General features: G+C 44.3%; 1 protein-coding gene across 1 annotated transcript in view; it reads left to right on the top strand.

Annotated features, from left to right (window-relative positions):
- The window catches only part of mtif2 (mitochondrial translational initiation factor 2), a 77,907-nt gene that overhangs the window by 42,010 nt on the left and 14,838 nt on the right, over nt 1–21,059 (top strand). The window contains exons 7-10 of the mRNA XM_085981362.1: nt 4,435–4,574; nt 5,245–5,369; nt 9,942–10,146; nt 14,918–15,170. Coding sequence (XP_085837488.1) covers nt 4,435–4,574; nt 5,245–5,369; nt 9,942–10,146; nt 14,918–15,170 — 723 coding nt within the window. The remainder of the gene's footprint in view (nt 1–4,434; nt 4,575–5,244; nt 5,370–9,941; nt 10,147–14,917; nt 15,171–21,059) is intronic.

Here is a 21,059-nt window from a genome sequence, read left to right as displayed (position 1 = left end):
GATGGGAAGAAATTCTTCTGATGAAAGAGTGGTGAAGATCATAAAATAATTATGGATGAGGGAGGATTTGCCCCATCTTAGTTCATCCATGCAGCAAAATCCTGAGGTCCGCTTATTGCAGTATCCAATTGTTAAATGATTCCAGGGTTTTTACCTTCACTACTCAATCTGAGAGTGCATTCTATATGTTATCACTCTGTGTGAAGAAGAACTTCATGATATAAATCCTGAATTTGCTTTTTACTAGTTTGAATCTATATCCCATATCCTAACTCAATTTACTTGATAGTAATTTTTCTGATTTACTTTTTTCATGCTGTTACCTATCTTACATACTTCTATAAGTTTGCCTATTAGATCTTTCTTTTCAGGGCTGATAATTCCACCTTTCTCGTAACTCGGACCTCTGATGCTGTTGATCAGCCTTGTGGCTCTTTTCTGCACTACCTCCAGTTTGAGTGTCTTGTGTCTTAGTGGCCAGAACTGGAGACAAAAGTCAAGATGTGGTCTGACCAGAGCACTACATACTTTGATCATGTCTTCCACTGACTCGTATTCCACTGTTTTGGCCATATAATTCAACACTCTATTGGCTTTATTGATTGCTGTCTATATTGGTTGGCAGTATCTGGAACATATCCAAAATAAGCCCATACCTTCAAGGCCCTTTGTGGCTGGTACAAGCTGGAGTCATAAAATAGTTAAGTGTTCCTCGACCCACTGCTGTCGCCGCTTCCTGAGATCTACGCTCAGTGCATGCGCCACCATATGCACGCTCTCGGCCTCTCTCAGCAGCAGCACCGAATCAGTCTCTTTCAGAGTTGTTCTGGTCCACAGTTCCATTTCATCCTTCACCTCATACGGCGCTTGAACAAAAAACTTTTTTTCTTCCTTTCAGGTGTCAAGGAACACAAGCTTCAACAACTCTTAAATACCAACGCACCTCCTGATCCTTCTTCCCCATCACTTTCGTCTGACCCATCCCTCCTTCCAATCTCACTCTTTGCCATGTGTTTTCACTACCCCTCTGACCTTCCCTTCTTTGATGGCACAATGCTGAGCTCTTCTTCCTTTGCCTCCATGCCCACTTCTTTCTCCCCTCCACCCCCTTTCTCCCATCTTCAGAATTCTCATTCCACCTGGATCCCCTCCCTCTGACTTCTTACCCTCTCTAGATCTTTTCATTGGGAACTGACAGTATGACATCGGCTGTCTCAATTTCTCTGCTCCCCTCACTCACTCTATCTTAGGTCCCTCTGAACTTGCAGCACGCCATTCTCTCAGATCCAACTGTGACTTTGTCATTAAACCTGCTGACGAGGGCGGTGCTGTTGTTGTTTGGCAAACAGACCGTTACCTTGCAGAGGCTGAAAGCCAACTCTCCAACACCACCTCCTACTTCCCCCTGGACCATGACCCCACCACCGAACATCAAGCCATCATTTCACAGACTGTCACTGTAATGAAATCTGTTTGTCTTGATCCTGTATTCATTTTGCACTCATGTATATTACCCTCCCCCACTGTGTATAGTTTCACTTCCTCTTTCCCGACTAACCTGGGAGGTACCAGGTCTTGGCTCTTGGCTCCGCCCCTGACTTCTCTTACATAAAGATCCCAGGATCTGTATGACTCATTCCTGTGAACCAGTCGGCGTGTTGAGATGTTAGCTCTGATCTTAGTGATTAAAAGCCAACTTGTTTAAGTCTATAACTTCTAGTTTTGTGGTTATTGAAGGCCCATCAGTCACTGACCTCATCTCCTCTGAAAATCTCCCCCCCCGCCCCCCCCCCCCCCCCCCCAACGGCCTCTGACTTCATAGTCCCCCAACCCCGCACAGACCACTTCTAGCTCCTTCCCAAGATTCACAAATAGGACTGCTCTGACCTACATCTGCAACTCTTCCAACACCTCCACCACTTTAACAGTTTCCAGTTTCCTGGCTCTAACTATCTCTCTTTCACCATGGACGTCCAGTCCCTCTACACCTCCATCCCCCTCCACCCTCATTCGCCTGGCTGAACTTATTCTTGCATTGAACAACTTCCCCTTTGACTCCTCTCACTTGCTGCAAATAAAAGGAGTCACTATGGGAACCCGTATGGGTCCTAGCTATGCCTGCCTTTTCGCAGGATACGCGGAACATTCTTTATTTCCGTTCCACTCGGGTCCCCTCCCTCACCTCTTTTTCCGGTACATTGATGACTGTATCAGTGCCACTTCATGCTCTCGCCCTGAACTGGAAAATGCCATCAACTTTGCTTCAAATTTCCACCCCTCCCTCTCATGGTCCATCTCCGACTCTTACCTTCCCTTCCTTGACTTCTCTATCTCCATTTCTGGGGATAGGCTGTCAACCAATATCTACTATAAGCCCACAGCTACCTTAATTACTCTTCCTCCCACCCTGCTTCCTGTAAGGACTCTATTTCATTCTCCCAGTTTCTCCGTCTGCATTGCATCTGTTCTGACGATGTCACCTTTCACACCAGTGCTTCCAATATGTCTTCCTTTTTCCTCAACCGAGGATTTCCCTCCACTGTGGTTGACAGGGCCCTCAACTGTGTCTGTCACATTTCTGGCACTTCTGCCCTCACCCCTTCCCTCCCTCCCAGAATCACGGTAGGGTTCCCCTTGTCCTCACCACCTATCCCACCAGCCTCTACATTCAACGGATCATCCTCCACCATTTCTGCTACCTCCAACGCGATGCCACCACCAAACACATCTTCCCCTCCCCTTTCAGCATTCCGAAGGGACTGTTCCCTTCACAACACCCTGGTCCATTCTTCCATCACCCCCAACACCTGCTTCCCTTCCCACGGCACTTTCCCGTGCAAGCGCAGGAGATGCAACACCTGCCCTTTCACCTCCTCCCTTCCCATCGTCCAGGGCCCCAAACACTCCTTCCAGGTGAAAAGCGATTTACTTGTACTTACTTCAATTTAGTGTACTGTATTTGCTGCTCACGATGTGGTGTCCTTTACATTGCGGAGACCAAACGCAGATTGGGTGATCGCTTTGCTGAATACCTCCGTTCATTCCACAAGCGTGACCCTGAGCTTCTGGTCGCTTGCCATTTTAATTCTCCGCCCCACTATCACTTTGTCCTCGGCCTCCTACACTGTTCCAATGAAGCTCAACGGAAGCTCTAGGAACAGCTACTTCATCTTTCAATTCGGCACATCATGACCACTGCTTCCATTTTTTCGGACAGTAGGTGCTGGTAATGATTCTGCTGTTGCACAGCTCCTCGAGACCCAGCTTTTGTTTCTTTACTTGTCCCATTACCATTCCCTTTTGCCTTGCACCATCATCCCTTTTCTCATTTAACCATTCCTGCCTTCCACCCTATCACAGACCTTCCTTTTGTTCATTCCTCCCCTCCTGCTTTCCCTGCCTCTCTACTTGCTTAAAACCTGTTACATCTGTAACAATTTCCAGTTCTGGCGAAAGGTCACAACCTGAAACGTTAACTCTGTTTCTCTCTCCACAGATGCCGTCTGACCTGCTGAGCATTTCCAGCATTTTCTGTTTATATTTCAGATCTGCAGTATTTTGCCTTTGTCATAAAGGCAGTTGTTTGTTGTTTGTGTAGTTGTGACCTTCTGATAGATAAATCTATCTGTCATGCAACCATACAAGGAACGCTGTTACCCTTTCCCCTGGATGTAGTTCACCAGGCAGTTTACAAGTGAGGGCCGTGGGTCTTTACCTTGGAAGCAGCGAGCCTCTGGAATGATGAACTAAAAGAAGTTACTGTAAACTAAGGGTAAAGGTCATGGAAGAGGTATGATGTAATGGCCTGGAGCTGAGGGTATAATAATGGGGCCATTGTCACACAAAATTAAGATCGATCGAGAGTTGACCACCCTGCTACTGAGCTCAGCAACTATAATGTGAGGTTTCCTGCAGCCTTCGCATCACCGCGTGAGTTGTCTGTGAGAGCAGGGAAAATGTACAAATGGATCCAAAGTAGTGTTTTACAGTAGAACTTACTGATACTGAAAACTTTCTGTGCCACATATCCTTTTCCATGTCACTGAATGGAACAACTCCAGTTATAATGGAATTAGTAAATCTGTTTATTAATATTTCAATATTAAATCCCTGTAAAAATCATTTGATCCTTTCTTAGAGCATTGTGTACAGTCTGTTCAGGTCAAACTAAAATGGAATCTAGTATCTTTATTAGTTTGCTCCAAACCAATTTTGAGTGCAGCTGTTTCGATCACCTGGTTCCTGAGCTAGTGGCATTCTACTGTAGTTAACCAAACTTAACTAAAATGGTTCCATTTTTTGCCAGTGTAAATGAGTATGGGGCTATGGAAATTGATTATTCAAAAATGGCTAATAATCAGTAGGCTATCAAATATCTTTAAATATTGTACTACATTATTTATTCCCATCTAATTTCAACTTTTCTCACTGCAGTTCCAATAATTCTGGCAGTAAATAAGTGTGACAAGCCAGAAGCAGATCATGAAAACGTAAAGAAGGAATTGTTAGCCTGTGATGTGATTTGTGAGGAGTATGGTGGTGATGTTCAGTCCATAAATATATCCGCTCTTAAGGTAATTTTTTTAATGGAATCCTTCATTCTCTCTGGCTGAATGTTGTAACTTTATCATAGTTGTTTAAAAATATATCCCCCACTGTTGGGTTCCCTGATGCTACACAGTCAAAAAAGACAAAGAAGTGACTGACAACCAAGTCTTTGCTCAGGCTACTCACTACTGAACCAGCCATTTGTGGGTGAATGAAAGCAGTGTGGGAGGAATGACTTCTGGTTTGATTGTTTCCCCCCTTTCCACCTTAAACTCTGTTTGGCGGCTTTCCAGGCAACATTTCTGAGATTGGGAACACTCCATATGCAGAATACGTGCCTCGGCGCTATCACTGTGTCGCTAGCATGTTGTATCACCTCGTAATTGTCTTTTTTTAAATTAGACCAAAGTTAGTGCAAAGTTTAGAGTAAGGGGATAATTAACATATATTTCCCAGTTACTCAAATAATGTAACATCCATTGTTATGAAATCAGTGTACTAGGAATAATCTATTCTAGTAACCACAAGTGTACGTATTTCCAATTCTGGCAGAATTTGTTTCTAAGCTTATAACGAACAAAATACTGTCCATGTTCCTTTGAAAGGTAAAGTGGAACCATTCTTGGATTTTTATATGCTTTGGAACTGTGACTGAGCTGAATGTTTGTATTTTAATGTACTGTAAATATTTCTTAGGGAGACAATTTGATGGCTTTAGCTGAAGCCACTGTTGCTCTGTCTGAAGTGTTGGAGTTGAAAGCAGATTGTACAGGACCTGTTGAGGGTATTGTTATTGAATGTCGGAATGATAAAGGAAAAGGGTGAGTAAATTATTGCTGTTACACTCCCAGTCTTCGTAAATTGGTAATGTATTTCCTAAAAGATTCAGAAATAAGAATTGGCCAAATTGTAGCGTTAATATATTGTAATAAATTAGTAGAGAAAAAGTTGAGCCTTTGATCTTGCAGCACTATATCCAAGATTGATATGCATATAAATTATTTCCTTAAATACGCTGTATAATAATGCACTTACTTACCGTGTATTTGCAATGAACAGTCAGATCAAGCAAACTACTCTTTCACCATTAAGTTACCAAAATAATTTAAAACTAAACCAAACAGCATGCTGTGATGGGATGTGGGTTCATTTCCACAAGCCCTCTGTTTTTAAGATGTCCAACCTCATGAGTTGGCGCTGAGTGGAGGCCAGGCACTTCCCTAAAGAGCAGCACAGAAATTGGAGGAAGAATTACCTCGAGCTGTTTGCTCTCACCTCTGAGCAGCTTGTTTCGAAGTAGCAGTGATGGGAGCTTGGAATAGATTGCCCTCTAAGCCGCAGGTAGTCCGTTCATTAAAAATATCTTAACTCCTCTAATTGTTAGGCATTGGAATACTTAAGCATATGCTTGGGACTTAAAATTAATTTTAATTATTATAATGGCCCAAATCTCCTCTGTCATCCACCCAGATCAGGCATGGGTAATAGTAACTTTTAACCAGAAAACATTTTTTCCTCACCAATTTTTGCAAATTAGACCTGTTCAGATTGAACAGTTGTTGGTTGTATGGAAGTGAATGGACACTGCATTATCGAGGATTGGAGCAAAACATGCATAAATAGGAATACTAGCCTACTTTAGACTATTCAAAATCCTGAAAATCTGACTTCACTAAATGGCTTTTAATTGGCATCAGCACCTGTGGGTTAGGGAAGGGAAAAACCAGGCAAGGCTCCTGCTATTCATCGTAATCCAGGCCTCTGTTGAATGTGTATATATGGATGTCAGATGAGGATAGGAATCAGCTTGGCTGAGATGCCCCACTGTCAACTAGCCTGCCATCACTCTGAAGGCTCACACATGACTGGCTAATGGTTACTTGAGCAAGGTGCTGAAGGATAACTGGCATCCATGGGAATGTAGCAGCAAGGAATTGACGCCTTCAGGAGAGGAAGGTGGGGAGAAAATTGGCAGAAAAAAACTGGCACGAGGAAAACATTGCTAGCAGCTCACCATAGACCAAGTTAGCTAACTATGTTGAAGACCTTAGTTAGATTGATGAATATCATTTAGAAGTTTAATTTCTGACCTTGGAAATTCCCTGGATTTGTCTTGTGACAAAGATCATATTATACCACTGGGAGTGTATTGTATTCAAATATTCTTGAAAACCTAGGCGATAGTTTATAAGCCAGTAGTACTCGCAACTCTTTTGTGGAGCTGTGAAGCATGGATGTACAACAGACACTATATGAAAGACTTGACATGTCATCTGCAATCAATTCTGCACATCTAATGATAAGTCAAGATCACTAACCTAGAAATCCTGTGAAATCACAGAAACCCCACAGTGCAGATAGAGGCCATTTCGGCCCATTGAGCCTGCACCGACACACATCCCACCCGATCCCCGTAACCCCTACACCAACACATATCCCACCCTATCCCCGTAACCCCACGTATTTAATCCCCCTAACACTAAGGGTCAATTTATCATAGCCAATCATCCTAATCCGCACATCTTTGGACTGTGGGAGGAAACCGGAGCACCCGGAGGAAACCCACGCAAACACGGGGAGAATGTGCAAACTCCACACAGACAGTCACCCGAGGCCGAATTCGAACCCGGGTCCCTGGCGCTGTGAGGCAACAGTGCTAACCACTATGCCACTGTGCTGCCCATCAGTGGGAACATTACATGTCTTGAGGTTCTCTCACTTTGAAAACTCCTGTGCAGGTTGAGCAGAAATCTAAAAAATGGCAACATCTTGGTGTCTGCAGCAGTCACATCCTATGTATGTGAAGAGCCAGTACAACTGTTGTCAAAGCGATGCTCAACAAAATGTAGCATGGTTAGACATTTTTTTGAATGGGAGAACGTGGTCTTCCAAAACATGTGTTTTGTGCTGAAAAATAGTCAACATTCTAGGTGGGCAAAAGAAGCGGTATAAAGACCCCTTGAAAAACAAGCTGAAGGCATGACCTCTTTATAATGTCCTCACTGATGACCGGGAGGACACGGCAATGGATAAGCCGTGAAGGTGAACCACCTCCTTGAACAAGGTGCTGAAGGATAACTGGCATCCATGGAAATGTAGCAGCAAGATTATCCATTGCTCAGTCATCAGTGGGAACATTACATGTCTTGAGGTTCTCTCACTTTGAAAACTCCTGTGCAGGTTGAGCAGAAATCTAAAAAAATGGCAACATCTTGGTGTCTGCAGCAGTCACATCCTATGTAGTGTGAGAAAACCTGTGAGCATTGGACTCATTAGACACCAATTATGCACTGGACGACTTGAGAAATGTTTGATAATACAACCATCTTTGATTGAAGAGATAACCAACAACAACTTACATTTATATAGCGCATTTAATTTGGCAAAATGTCCCAAGGCGCTTAACAAGAGCGATATCAATAAAAACATTTTTGACACCAAGCCACAAAAGGAGATACCAGGACAGATCACCAAAAGCTTGGTCAAAGAGGTAGGTTTTAAGGAGCAACTTAAAGGAGGAAAGAGAGCTCGAGAGACAGAGAGGTTTAGGAAGGGAATTCCAGAGCTTAGGGCCAAGGCAACTGAAAGCACAACAGCCAGTGGTGGAGCGATTAAAATCGGGGATACGCAAGAGGCGAGAATCGGAGGACCACAGAGATCTCGAAGGCTTGTAGGGCTGGAGGAGGTTACAAAGATGGGGAGGAGCGAGGCCATGAAGGGATTTAAAAACAAGGATGAGGATTTTAAAATTGAAGCGTTGTCGGACCGGGAGCGAGTGTAGGTTAGCAAGCAGAGGGGTGAAGGGTGAACGAGACTTGGAGCGAGTTAAGATACAGGCTGCAGAGTTTTGCATGAGCTCAAGTTTATGTAGGGTAGAAGATGGGAGGTCGGCCAGGAGAGTATTGGCATAGTCAAATCTAGAGGTAACAAAGACATGGATGACAGTTTCAGTAGCAGATGAGTTGAGGCAGGGTCGGAGTCGGCGATATTACAGAGGTGGAAGTAGGCAATCTTTGTGATGAAGCGGATATGTGGTTGGAAGCTCATTTCAGGGTCAAACACAGCACCAAGGTTGAGAACAGTCTGGCTCAGCTTCAGACAATTTCCAGGGATGGAAACTGTGGCCAGGGAACAAAGTTTGTGGCGGGGATCGAAGATAATAGCTTCAGTCTTCCCAATATTTATTTGGAGAAAATTTCTGCTCATCCAATACTGGTGCCTGTGGATGGATCCCCCGGGATCCACTGCTGATAAATCTAAAAGCCGCAATAACGAAGTGTCATTTCTCCAAATGTCAAACTGAGAATCAAGAACCGTTTTAGTGAAACAAGTTTGATGGTTTCCTATTAATTTTAAATTAATTTTAAAAACCAGTAAGTTACATGATTGAAAATTAATTAATTCCCCAGCTGTCACTGCCGGTAGATCAAAAGTCATGTTCCAAACACTTGCTCCAACTGCCAGTAAGATGAGGCCCTTGGGTGATTTGACAGTGAGGCAGCCTAAGACTGTGGAGCATATCCTTCAGCGACAGTCTCTACTGTCTAGCCTTCACAAGAAGAATAGTGATAGCATGTTGAAATTGACCGGAGCTGCGGGGTAGATCATTGTCAATATCATTAGTGTTCTTTGCAGTCACCGTACCGGTTGAAGTGGATGTGATTAATTGACGGTGACATTTCATCCGAAAGACGGATCTGGTCTAGCACAGTTTTCATCAGCAAGCCAGGCCTCTCCCCAGTGGTGTGAGATCCCAGGCTCCCCTTTAAACAAAACAACAGTTCTGCCGAGATACCCAGGATACAGCCCTAGTGCTATGAAAGCTGAGGAGCACCCTTACAAATCGCTGCTACGGCCGCCATGTTCCCTAACCATTCTATCTATTGTCAGCCATGGTTCAGGGTAGCACTGTCGCCTCTGAGTCAGAAGGTTGTGCATTCAAGTCCCACTCCAGAGACTTGAGCACAAAAATCTAGGCTGACAATTCAGTGCAGTACTGAGGGAGGGCTGCACTGTCGGAGGTGCCGTCTTTCGGATAAGATGGTAAACCAAGGGCCTGTCTGTTATCTCGGGTGGACATAAAAGATCCTATGGCACTATTTCGAAGAAGCAGGGGAGTAATCTCTAGTGTCCTGGTCAATATGTATTCCTCAACCAACATCACTAAAAACCGATTATCTGGTTATTATCAAATTGCTATTTGTGGGACCTTGCGGTGTGCAAACTGGCTGCCACGTTTCCTACATTACAACAGTGACTATACTTCAAAAATACTTAATTGGCTGTGAAGCACTTTGGGACATGAAAAGTGCTATATAAATGAAAATCTATCTATCTTATTTATTATTGGATATTTATTAAACTGGACTAAATACTGTTTTTTTTTCTTTTAGACCAGTCACCACAACTATTATCCAGCGTGGAACATTGACGAAAGGTTGTGTCCTGGTGGCAGGAAAGAGCTGGGCTAAGGTACGGTTAATGTTTGATGAGAATAACAAGCCAATGAATGCTGCTGGACCAAGTGCCCCGGTGGAGATAGTTGGTTGGAAGGAACTTCCATCTGCTGGAGATGAAATTCTTGAAGTGAAATCAGAGGTAAGGAATTCTAATGTCATGTACTCTAAATGATGGTTACTTTTAACACTTCATAATCTGATGTCAGCGGTTACATCAAAAGCTCAGGTCTCTCTCAGCTCTTTGGTTCAAAGTGATTTATGTATAAATCATATGAGCCATCACTTACCACAGGTCATATAAAATATATATAAATAAGAATGTTTAAATGCAATATGGCCCAGAAATTCGGGTCGGAGGCTTCCCGCAGGTGCAAGCCTCCAACCTGCACTTACCTAGCGCGCTGGCTGTTGTGCTGTGGGCCCGCATGGGATTCCGATCCTGGGCCTGCTCCGACTGCCGGTGCGCAGTGCTTGCGTATCCCAGGGGCGCAGTTATTAGTTCGATGCGTCCCCTGGAATCACGAGGGCCATGGAGAGCCAATCGGAGCAGGGAATGCTTCATTCATAAGTTTGACAGGAAGGGCTGTCAAAACTTATAAATACTACGGGCCCCAAAACATCACTAAATTTTCAAATACATTTTTTTTAAAATCATTTTTTAATAAACTATAAATTACATGAAATAACTATTTTAAACAATAATTTAAATTTTTGAAAAAAATAATTATTTTCTAACGGGGCTTAAAAAATAAACTTACCTTTCTTTAAAGTATTTAAAAATAATAAACCTGTGGAAAAAATGTTTTAATTTTAATTAATTCACCACTTACCTTGTAAAAAGCAGGCCTTGCGACTGCTTTTTACATGTCTAACTTCTGGAGACTTACCTTCCTGGGAAAACCTGCAAAAAAAAACGTAAGTTCGATGCGCGCGCGCTGCCTCTCCTGCGCACGCGTTCGAACTCTGAACCCCTTCTTTCAGGGGAAAGGAAGTGCCGGTTTCCCGCGCATGCGCAGTGCATGCAGGAAACCGGCACTTCCATTGGGCCTACGGGTGAGTACCCCGTGCGTACTCACCCGTGGAGACCCGAAGTTCTGGGCCATTATCCCTGCAGTTAATTACTGAACATTTTCACAGTAGTTCCATGGGAGCATCTATTGGTATTGAGGGTGTAGTTTTTGCCCAGCAAGTCAAAATAGTTGAGAGACAAGAGGAGTAAGGGAGGGAAGGGTCTTGGTTCTTGTAATAAGTATACTCCCACGATCGATAAAAATTTCTCAGAATAGGTTTATTGTATAGAAATTAACAGGTTTGATCCAATAGCCATAACGGAGACGTGGTTGCAAAGTGGCCAAGGTTGGGAACTAAATATTCCAGGATACTTCTCTTTTAGAAGAGATAGGCAAAATGGATAAGGAGGCGGGGAAGTCCTGATAAAGGATGGGATAAAGACAGTAGAGAGAAAGAATCTTAGCTCTGAAAATCAAGAAGTAGAATCAGTTTGGATGGAGCTAAGAAACAAATAGCAAGAGGCAGAAAACTTTGGTGGGAGTTGTTTATAGGCCCCCAAACAGTAGTTCTAATGTAGGGCAGAGTATAAATCAGGAAATTAGAGGCGCATGTAACAAGGGTAATACAGTAATCATGGGGAACTTTAATCTACATATAGACTGAGCAAACCAAATTTTCAGTAGTGGAGGACGAATTCATGGAATGTATGCAAGATAGTTTTCTAGATCAGTATGTTGAGGAACCAACTAGGGAACGGGCTATTTTAGATCTAGTATTGTACAATGAGAAAGGGTTAATTAATAACCTTGTAGTAAAGGGACCTTTAGGGAAGAGTGACCATATTGGCCCAGAAATTCGGGTCCCAACGCATGAGTACGGACGGAGTACTCGCGCGTGGACCCGATGGAAGTGCCGGAATCTTGCATGCACTATGCATGCGCGGGAAACCGGCATTTCCGATCCTCTGAACCAAGGGGTTCAGAGGTCGAACGCATGCGCGCAGGAGTCTGCGCGTGCGCGTTGAACTTCCTTTTTTTTTCCAGGTTTGCCCGTGTGTGAAGGCCTCCACTTTTTACACTTGGAAAAAAGCAGACGTAAGGACTTAATTTTAAAAGGTAAGTGGTCTAATAATTAGAATTAGAATTTTTTTTCCACAGGTTTATTATTTTTAAAGACTTTACAGTAAGGTAAGTGTATTTTTAGCCCCGAGTTTTTATAAAATTATTTTTTCCAAAAATTTAATTTATTGTTTAAAACAGTTATTTAAAGTTATTTATAGTTCATTTAAATAGTGTGATTTTTTTAAAATTTGATTTCAAGTTTAAGTACTGTTTTGGGCGCCTGGAGTTTTCATGAGTTTGACAGTTCTTACTGTCAAACTCATGAATGAACTTTTGCATCCTCCGATTGGTTGCCCAGTGCTTACGTGATCCCAGCCAACGCATCGCACTAAGTACGCCGCTGGGTCACGCAAGCACAGCGCGCCGGGAGCTGAACCGTGCCACAGACCGGAAATCCACGCAGGCCCAGGCTTCAACTGTCGGCGCGCTAGGTAAGTGTAGGTCGGGGGCTTGCACCCGCGGGAAGCCCCTGACACGAATTTCTGGGCCAATATGATAGAATTTTATATTGAGTTTGAAAGTGATTTAGTTAATTCCAAAACTAAGATCTTAAATCTAAAGAAAGCAAACTACTTAGGTATGAGGGGCGAGTTGGCTAAGGTAGATTGGGAAAATACATTAAAAGGTATGATGAAGACAAGCAATGGCTAGCATTTAAAGCATTAATACATAATTTACAACAAATATACATTCCTTTAAGGCACAAAAACCTCACAGGAAAAGTGGTCCAACCGTTGCTAACAAGAGAAGTTAAAGATAGTATTAGATCAAAGGAAGAGGCTTATAATGTTGGCAAATAGAGTAGTAACCCTGAGGATTGGGAGGATTTTAGAATTCAGCAAATAGGACCAAGACATTGATAAAGAAAAGGAAAATAGAATGAGTAAACTAGCGAGAGACATAAAAACAGACTGTAAAAGCTTCTATGGGTATGTAAAAAGGAAAAGATTAGCGAAGGTAAATGTGGGTCCCTTACAGGTTGAGACAGGAGAAATTATAATGGGGAATAAGGAAATGGCAGAGAAATTAAACACGGAAGAAAACGCAAAAAACTTCCCGGAAATAATGGAGAACCAAGGCTCTCGCGAGAATGAGGAACTGAAAGAAATTAATATTAATTAAAAAAATAGTACTGGAGAAATTAATGGGACTGAAAGCCGATAAATCTCCTGGACCTGATGGCCTCCATCCTAGGGTTTTGAAAGAGGAGGCTATAGAGATAGTGGATGCATTGGTTGTCATTTTCCAAAATTCCATAGATTCTAGAACATTTCCCGCGGATTGGAAGGTGGCAAATGTAACCCCACTATTTAAGAAAGGAGGGAGAGAGAAAACAGAACTACAGACCAGTTAGACTGACATCAGTACTAGGGAAAATGCTAGAATCTATTATTAAGGACGTGGTAACAGGGCACTTAGAAAATAATAATAGGATTGGGAAATCGTGTTTGAGAAACCTGTTGGGAGTTTTTTGAGGTTGTAACTAGCAGAATAGGTAAAGGGGAACCAGTGGATGTGGTGTATTTGGATTTTCAGAAGGCATTCGATAAGGTGCCACACAAGAGGTTATTGAACAAAATTAGGGCTCATGGGATTGGGGGTAATATACTAACATGTATTGAGGATTGGTTAACGGACAGAAAACAGAGTAGGAATAAATGGGTCATTTTCGGGTTGGCAGGCTGTAACTAGTGGGGTACCGTGAGGATCAGTGCTTGGGCCTCAGCTATTCACAATTTACATCAATGATTTGGATGAGGGGACCAAATGTAATATATCCAGATTTGCTTATGATACAAAGCTGGGTGGGAATGTAAGTTGTGAGGAGGATGCAAGGAGATTTTAAGGGGATATAGACAGGCTAAGTGAGTGGGCAAGAATATGGCAAATGGAATATAATGTGGAGAAATGTGAAGTTATCCACTTTGGTCGGAAAAATAGAAAAGCAGAGTATTTTTTAAATGGTGAGAGATTGGGAAATGTTGGTGATCAGAGGCACCTGGGTGTCCTTGTACATGAATTACTGTAAGTTAACATGTAGGTACAGCAAGCAATTAGGAAAGTAAATAGTATGTTGGCCTTTATTATAAGAGGATTTGAGTTATAAGAGTAAAGATATCTTACTGCAATTATATAGGCCCTGGTGAGACCACGCCTAGAGTACTGTGTACAGTTTTAGTTTCCTTACCTAAGGAAGGATATACTTGCCATAGAGGGAGTGCAACAAAGGTTCGCAGACTGGTTCCCTGGGATGGGGGGATTGTCCTATGAGGAGAGATTGAGTAGACTAGACGAATGAGAGGTGATCTCATTGAAACATACAAAATTCTTACAGGGCTTGACAGGGTAGATGCAGGGAGGATGTTTCCCCTGGCTGGGGAGTCTACAACCAGGGGGTCACAGTCTCAGAATAAGGGGTCGGCCATTTAGGACTGAGATGAGGAGAAATTTCTTCACTCAGAGGGTGGTGAATCTTTGGAATTCTCTACCCCAGAGGGCTGTGGAGGCTCAGTCGTTGAGTATATTCAAGACAGAGATCGATAGATTTTTGAATATTAAGGGAATCAAGGGATATGGGGATAGTGCAGGAAAGTGGAGATGAGGTAGAAGATCAGCTATGATCTTGTTAAATGGTGGAGCAGGCTCGAAGGGCCAAATGGCCTACTCCTGCTCCTATTTATTATATTATGTTCTCCTATGTGTGTCCCTTGTACTGTGATCTATTGAAAACTTGATTAATTTATTTCATATTTCTAATTGCCCTGTTTGGCTGTGCAGCAAAGGGCCAGAGAGGTTTTAGAATGGAGGAAGTATGTTGAGGCACAAGAAAAAAACAAACAAGACCTTGAGGTGATTGAAGCAAAACAGAAGGAACACCATGAGGCATACAAGAAGGAACGGGAGAGCTTTAGTAGCATGAACTGGAGACAGAGAAAATCGGCTATGTACAAAGCCAATAAACATCTAATGGCAACACGGCCTAAAGAGAGGACTGAGGTGGATGAGCTTTCACTTCCAATAATAGTAAAAGGTAAATGGATATGTGCTACTATGTCGTCCTGTGCTATGCCCCCCACAACCCGGGGGTTACAGCCATATATAATCCTATACACTGTGTTGCACTGCAACTCTGGGGGTAACACTAGCAATTTTGGACCAATAATGGAGTTGCATATCATCTTGTACCTTGGAATACATCATTTACTTTGGGCCGTATTTCTACGCACTTACCTGAGGGCTCCCGAGGTGCGTATAGTTCCGATGCTGGGCCCCTCGAACTCCAAGTGTGCAGGGCCTATGTATCCAGGGGCGCATGCGATTCGCAAGCGTCCCTGGGATCACGTGGGCCATGGAGAGCCAATCAAAGAAGGGAATCTCCCTTCATACACTTGACAGATAGACCTGTCAAATATATGAATGGAGATCACCCCAAAAACATTGCAAAACATTAAATACATTTTTAAAAAACATCACATTTTTTAAATTAGTTGAAATTACAATAAATTAAATATTTTAAACAAAAATTTAATTTTTTGAAAAAAATAATTAAAGTTTTTTACAGGGCTAAAAATAAACGTAGCTTTTTAAAAAGTATTTTTAAATGATAAATGACTGAAATTTTAAAAAAAAACTTTTTTCAACTCTTATCCTGGTAAAAGCAGGCCTTACGCCTGCTTTTGCCAGGTTTACGAATTCTAAAGGTTTTCTGCGGGCGGAGGGGCTCCAGAAAGCAGAACTCTCCACCCGCAGAGGCCCTTCTCTAGGGCAGGCGTCCAATCTGTCAAGAACATTCTTGACAGATCGGAAATGCCAGTTTTCAGCGCATGCGCTGTGCATGCCTGAAACCAGCATTTCTGATGTCCCTATGGGTGGGTACACAGCGCATACACACCCGTAGGGATCGGAATATCTGGGCCAATGTTTCAGTCATAATATTCTACCGAGAGAGCATTTTTTTTCCCACCAATTTTTTTTTATGGCTTTTCTTCCCACCTCCTCCTGAAGACATTAACTTCTTGTTAAAGTATGAATGTCCTCTGATACCTTGCCCAAGTGTCTATTATGCATGTATGATCCTGTAGTGTATGTACCTTTAAGAGGAACTATGTTTTTGAAGCCCCTGTATACTGTAGTACCAGTAGTGACCACTCGGGTATATAAGCCTGTGTAGCGACTTGTGTAGTTTAGTTCACCTCCAGACTTTGTTCAGTAAACACTTGTTAAATCAACTCCTGCATTCCGTGTCTCCATTAACACACGGATCTAACAGTGGTGACGAGTTAGAAACGAACTTACCTGCAATTCGGCAGCACCTCAAGGGGATCGATTCCTCAGACGAAGCCAGAAGCAAGAAAAAAAAACTCTGGTTTCACCAGCTAAATGGGCTGGTGGCAGGTTGTGCACTGATCCTTCCTGGGCTGCGGCGGGCTAGAGCTCGATCGGGTGGCTCTGCAACGGGGCCGGGCAGCGAGTTGGGAAGCAGAAGCAAAGAGAGACAGAGGGTGGAGTACTCAGGGGGCGGCCGGTGCTGCAAAGCAGGTCGGCGTTCGGACCGAGCAGAGGGAGGGGAAAGTCCCAGAGGGTCCGCTCCACGACGGGAACGGTTCTCCAAGTAACGGAGAAACTATTGAAGATATATATATTTTTAAAAAAATTTTAAAAATAGAAATACCACGAAAAGCTGCAGGTCGCAACGGGAACCGCGGAGAACAGCGTTGGCGGCAGCGGCGGGAAAGCGCGGGAGGTGCCATCTTAACTCGGCGGGGAAGAAAGAAAAGCGCGGGAGTCGCCATTTTGATCCATCGGGGACGGAGGAAAAGCGCGGGAAGTGCCATTTTAGATTTTCAAGATGCCGAAGACTGGCAATAATTACTGCTTTCGATGGTGATATAGAAGATTGGACCACATATGTGGAAAGAGTGGAGGTATATTGCAAGGCGAATGAAGTAGCGGATGATAAGGCATCGGTACTTCTAAATCTGATGGGCGCAAGGACATACGGGCTGTTACGAAACTTGATCACTCCAGCCAAACCGATGGACAAGAATTTTAAGGAGATTGTTGATACCTTACAGGAGCACTTAAACCCAACACCGCTGCTGATAGCGGAACGATTCAAATTCTTCAGGAGGAATCAGCACAAGAATGAAAGTAACGCTGATTACCTCACCGAATTACGAAAGCTGTCAAAGCACTGCCAATTCGGGGCAGGACTGGCAGATTCTCTCAGACAAATTCATCTGCGGTCTCCTAAGCGAAGGAACACAGAAAAGACTACTTTCTGAGAAAGAGTTGACACTGGACAAGACTTTCAGTGTGGCTGTATCATACGAAGCAGCAGCAACAGGAGCTGCAGAGATACAGCAAAAGGCCACAGGACTTCGGCACCCATGAAATGACACGGGGTTTCGAGAGATGCTATCGCTGCGGCAGATCCACCCATGACCAGAAGGACTGCTGGTTCAAGGACAAAGCATGCAGGCAATGCGGAAAGATGGAACACATTACACGTGTATGCAGATCTGGAAAAAAATCCGCTGACAGTAAAAAGGTCAATAAGGAAAAGTACAGAAAGGTACAAATGATGACGGACAGTAGCTCCGAAGACCAGAAGAGCGATAGCGACTCCGGAAACAAGAGACTAAGCTGTCTCAAATTACATAATGTAATTGCCAAAGAAGATTACCAGACCATTTGGGTTACCCTCACGATAGCGGGGTCCCCAGTCAAAATGGAGCTAGATACAGGATCAGCTCTGACCGTCATAAGTCGACGGGATTACGAGCGGCTATTTCCACATATACCTTTGAAAGACACATCCATTATCTTGAAGACATATACGGGGCAGAAAGTATACCAGCGGGAGCAGTGTGGTGAGACCGGTATAAAAACCGGAGAGAGGCGAGGCCCGAGACCAGTCGGGAGCAGCGTGGTGAGACCGGTATAAAAACCGGAGAGAGGCGAGGCCCGAGACCAGTCGGGAGCAGCGTGGTGAGACCGGTATAAAAACCGGAGAGAGGCGAGGCCCGAGACCAGTCGGGACCAGCGGGAGCAGCGTGGTGAGACCGGTATAAAAACCGGAGAGAGGCGAGGCCCGAGACCAGTCGGGAGCAGCGTGGTGAGACCGGTATAAAAACCGGAGAGAGGCGAGGCATACCAACTCAGCAGCGGGGAGAGAGGTAAAAAGTAATGTGTGTGTGACGTCACCAGGGAGCAGGTAGGTGATTGGTTGGTGAGTATTTCTCTTTTTTCGATACAAGCTTGAATTCTGTGGTGTTAAAATTCTGTGGTGTAGTGGGGATAGTTGGTAAATAAAGCGCCCTAGAGCATACCTGTAACTGGGGTATTGAATAAATTTTAAAAATTAATTAAAGGAGTAAGTCATGGCAGGAGAGTTCAGACCCGTGTTCTGCTCCTCCTGCTCTATGTGGGAAGTCAGGGATGCTGCCAGTGTCCCTGACGACCATGTGTGCGGGAAATGCATCCAGCTGCAGCTACTTGTAGACCGCATTGTGGCGCTCGAGCTGCGGGTGGATGAATTTTGGAGCATGCGCGATGCTGAGAGGCTCGTGGATAGCACGTTTAGCGAGTTGTTCACGCCTCAGGGTAGGGCAGCACAGGGGGTGACCATCAGGCGGAGCAACAAAGGCAGGCAGGTAGTGCAGGGAACCCCTGCGGACATCCCCCTTTCAAACAAGTATACCGCTTTGGATACTGTTGAGGGGGATGACTCACCAGGGGAAGGCAGCAGCAGCCAACTTCCTGGCACTGGGGGTGCTCCTGCTGCCCAGGAAGGGGGGAAAAAGAGTGGGAGAGCAATAGTGGTAGGGGATTCTATAGTAAGGGGAACAGATAGGCGTTTCTGTGGCCGTAGACGTGAATCCAGGATGGTTTGTTGCCTCCCTGGTGCCAGGGTCAAGGATGTCACTGAGCGGCTGCAGGGCATTCTGGAGGGGGAGGGTGAACAGCCAGTGGTCGTGGTCCACATTGGTACCAACGACATAGGTAAAAAGAGGGATGAGGTCCTGCAGCAAGAATTTAGGGAGCTAGGTGAAGGATTAAAGAGCAGGACCTCAAAGGTTGTAATCTCTGGATTACTCCCGGTGCCACGTGCTAGTGAGTATAGGAATAGGAAGATAGAACAGATGAATGCGTGGCTAAAGGGATGGTGCAGGGGGGAGGGCTTTAGTTTCCTGGATCACTGGGTCTGCTTCTGGGAAAGGTGGGACTTGTACAAGTCGGACGGTTTACACCTGAACCAGAGGGGAACCAATATCCTTGCGGGGAGGTTTGCTAGCACTGCTGGGGAGGGTTTAAACTAACTTGGCAGGGGGTTGGGGTACAGAGTGGAGCTATAGTAGGGGGTGATTTACAGCCAAATACAGAAGGGAAAAACAAGTCAGCTGGGAAGGCAGAGCAAATATGTGAAGGCAAAAGAGAATATGGCAGGGCTGGAAGGCATTTATTTTAATGCAAGGAGTCTTGCAAATAAGGTGGATGAACTGAAGTTGTTGTTGAACACATGGGAGTACGATATTGTTGCTATCACGGAGACATGGTTGAGGGAGGGTCAGGACTGGCAGCTCAATATTCCGGGGTATAGAATCTTCAGGCGAGACAGAGGGGGGTGTAAAAGGGGAGGGGGTGTTGCAATATTAATTAAGGAGTCAATTACTGCTGTAAGGAGGGATGATATATTAGCGGGTTCCTCTAATGAGGCCATATGGGTAGAACTTAAAAACAAAAAGGGGGCAAGCACTTTGCTGGGAGTGTACTATTGGCCCCCAAACAGTCAGGGGGAGATAGAGGAACAGATATGTAGGCAAATCTCAGAAAAGTGCGAAAATAATAGGGTAATAATAGTGGGGGATTTCAACTTCCCCAATATAAATTGGGACAGTCAGAGTGTGAAAGGCTTAGAGGGTGCAGAATTCTTTAAGTGCATCCAGGAGAGCTTTTTGAGCCAACATGTAGAAAGTCCTACAAGAGAGGGGGCGGTACTGGACCTAATTCTGGGGAATGTAGCCGGGCAAGTGGTGGAAGTGTCAGTAGGAGAGCATTTTGGCGACAGTGACCATAATTCGGTGAGATTTAAGGTGGTCATGGAAAAAGACAAAGACGGCCCGGAAATAAGGGTTCTAAATTGGGGGAAGGCCGATTTTAATATGATAAGGCAGGATCTGGCCAAAGTGGACTGGGAGCAGCTGCTTATAGGAAAATCCACATCAAAACAGTGGGAGACTTTCAGAAGGGAAATAGAGAGAGTACAACGCCAACATGTTCCTGTAAAGGTCAAGGGTGGGACCAACAAGCAAAGGGAACCTTGGATGACAAGGGATATACAAAAATGCATTAGAAATAAAAGGGGGGCTTTTGGCAGTTACAAAAGACTAAAGACTAAAGACGGAAGAAGCCCTAGGGGAGTATAAAAAGTGCAGGGGCATACTTAAAAAAGAAATTAGGAGGGCGAGGAGGGGCCATGAAATAACACTGGCGAGCAAAATAAAGGAAAATCCTAAGATGTTTTATAAGTATATTAAGGGCAAGAGGATAACCAGGGAAAGGGTAGGGCCCATTAGGGACCAAAGTGGCAATCTGTGTGTAGAGCCAGAGGATGTAGGCGGGGTTTTAAATGAATTTTTTGCATCTGTGTTTACTATGGAGAAAGACGATGCAGACATAGAAATCGGGCAAGGGGACTGTGACATACTTGAACATATTAGCATCGAGAGGGAGGAGGTGCTAGCGGTTTTAGCAGGCCAAAAAGTGGATAAATCCCCAGGCCCGGACGAGATGTATCCCAGGCTGCTGTGGGAGGCAAAGGAGGAGATTGCAGGGGCTCTGACACAAATTTTCAGAACCTCTCTGGCCACAGGGGATGTACCAGAGGACTGGAGAACAGCTAACGTAGTACCATTAT

Source organism: Somniosus microcephalus, chromosome 3 (assembly GCF_052327205.1).
Source record: "Somniosus microcephalus isolate GS21.2 chromosome 3, FLI_Smic_1.0, whole genome shotgun sequence".
Lineage (NCBI taxonomy): Eukaryota > Metazoa > Chordata > Chondrichthyes > Squaliformes > Somniosidae > Somniosus > Somniosus microcephalus.
The sequence above is the reverse complement of the archived record's forward strand: the minus strand, read 5'-3'. Positions and strand labels throughout refer to the sequence as shown.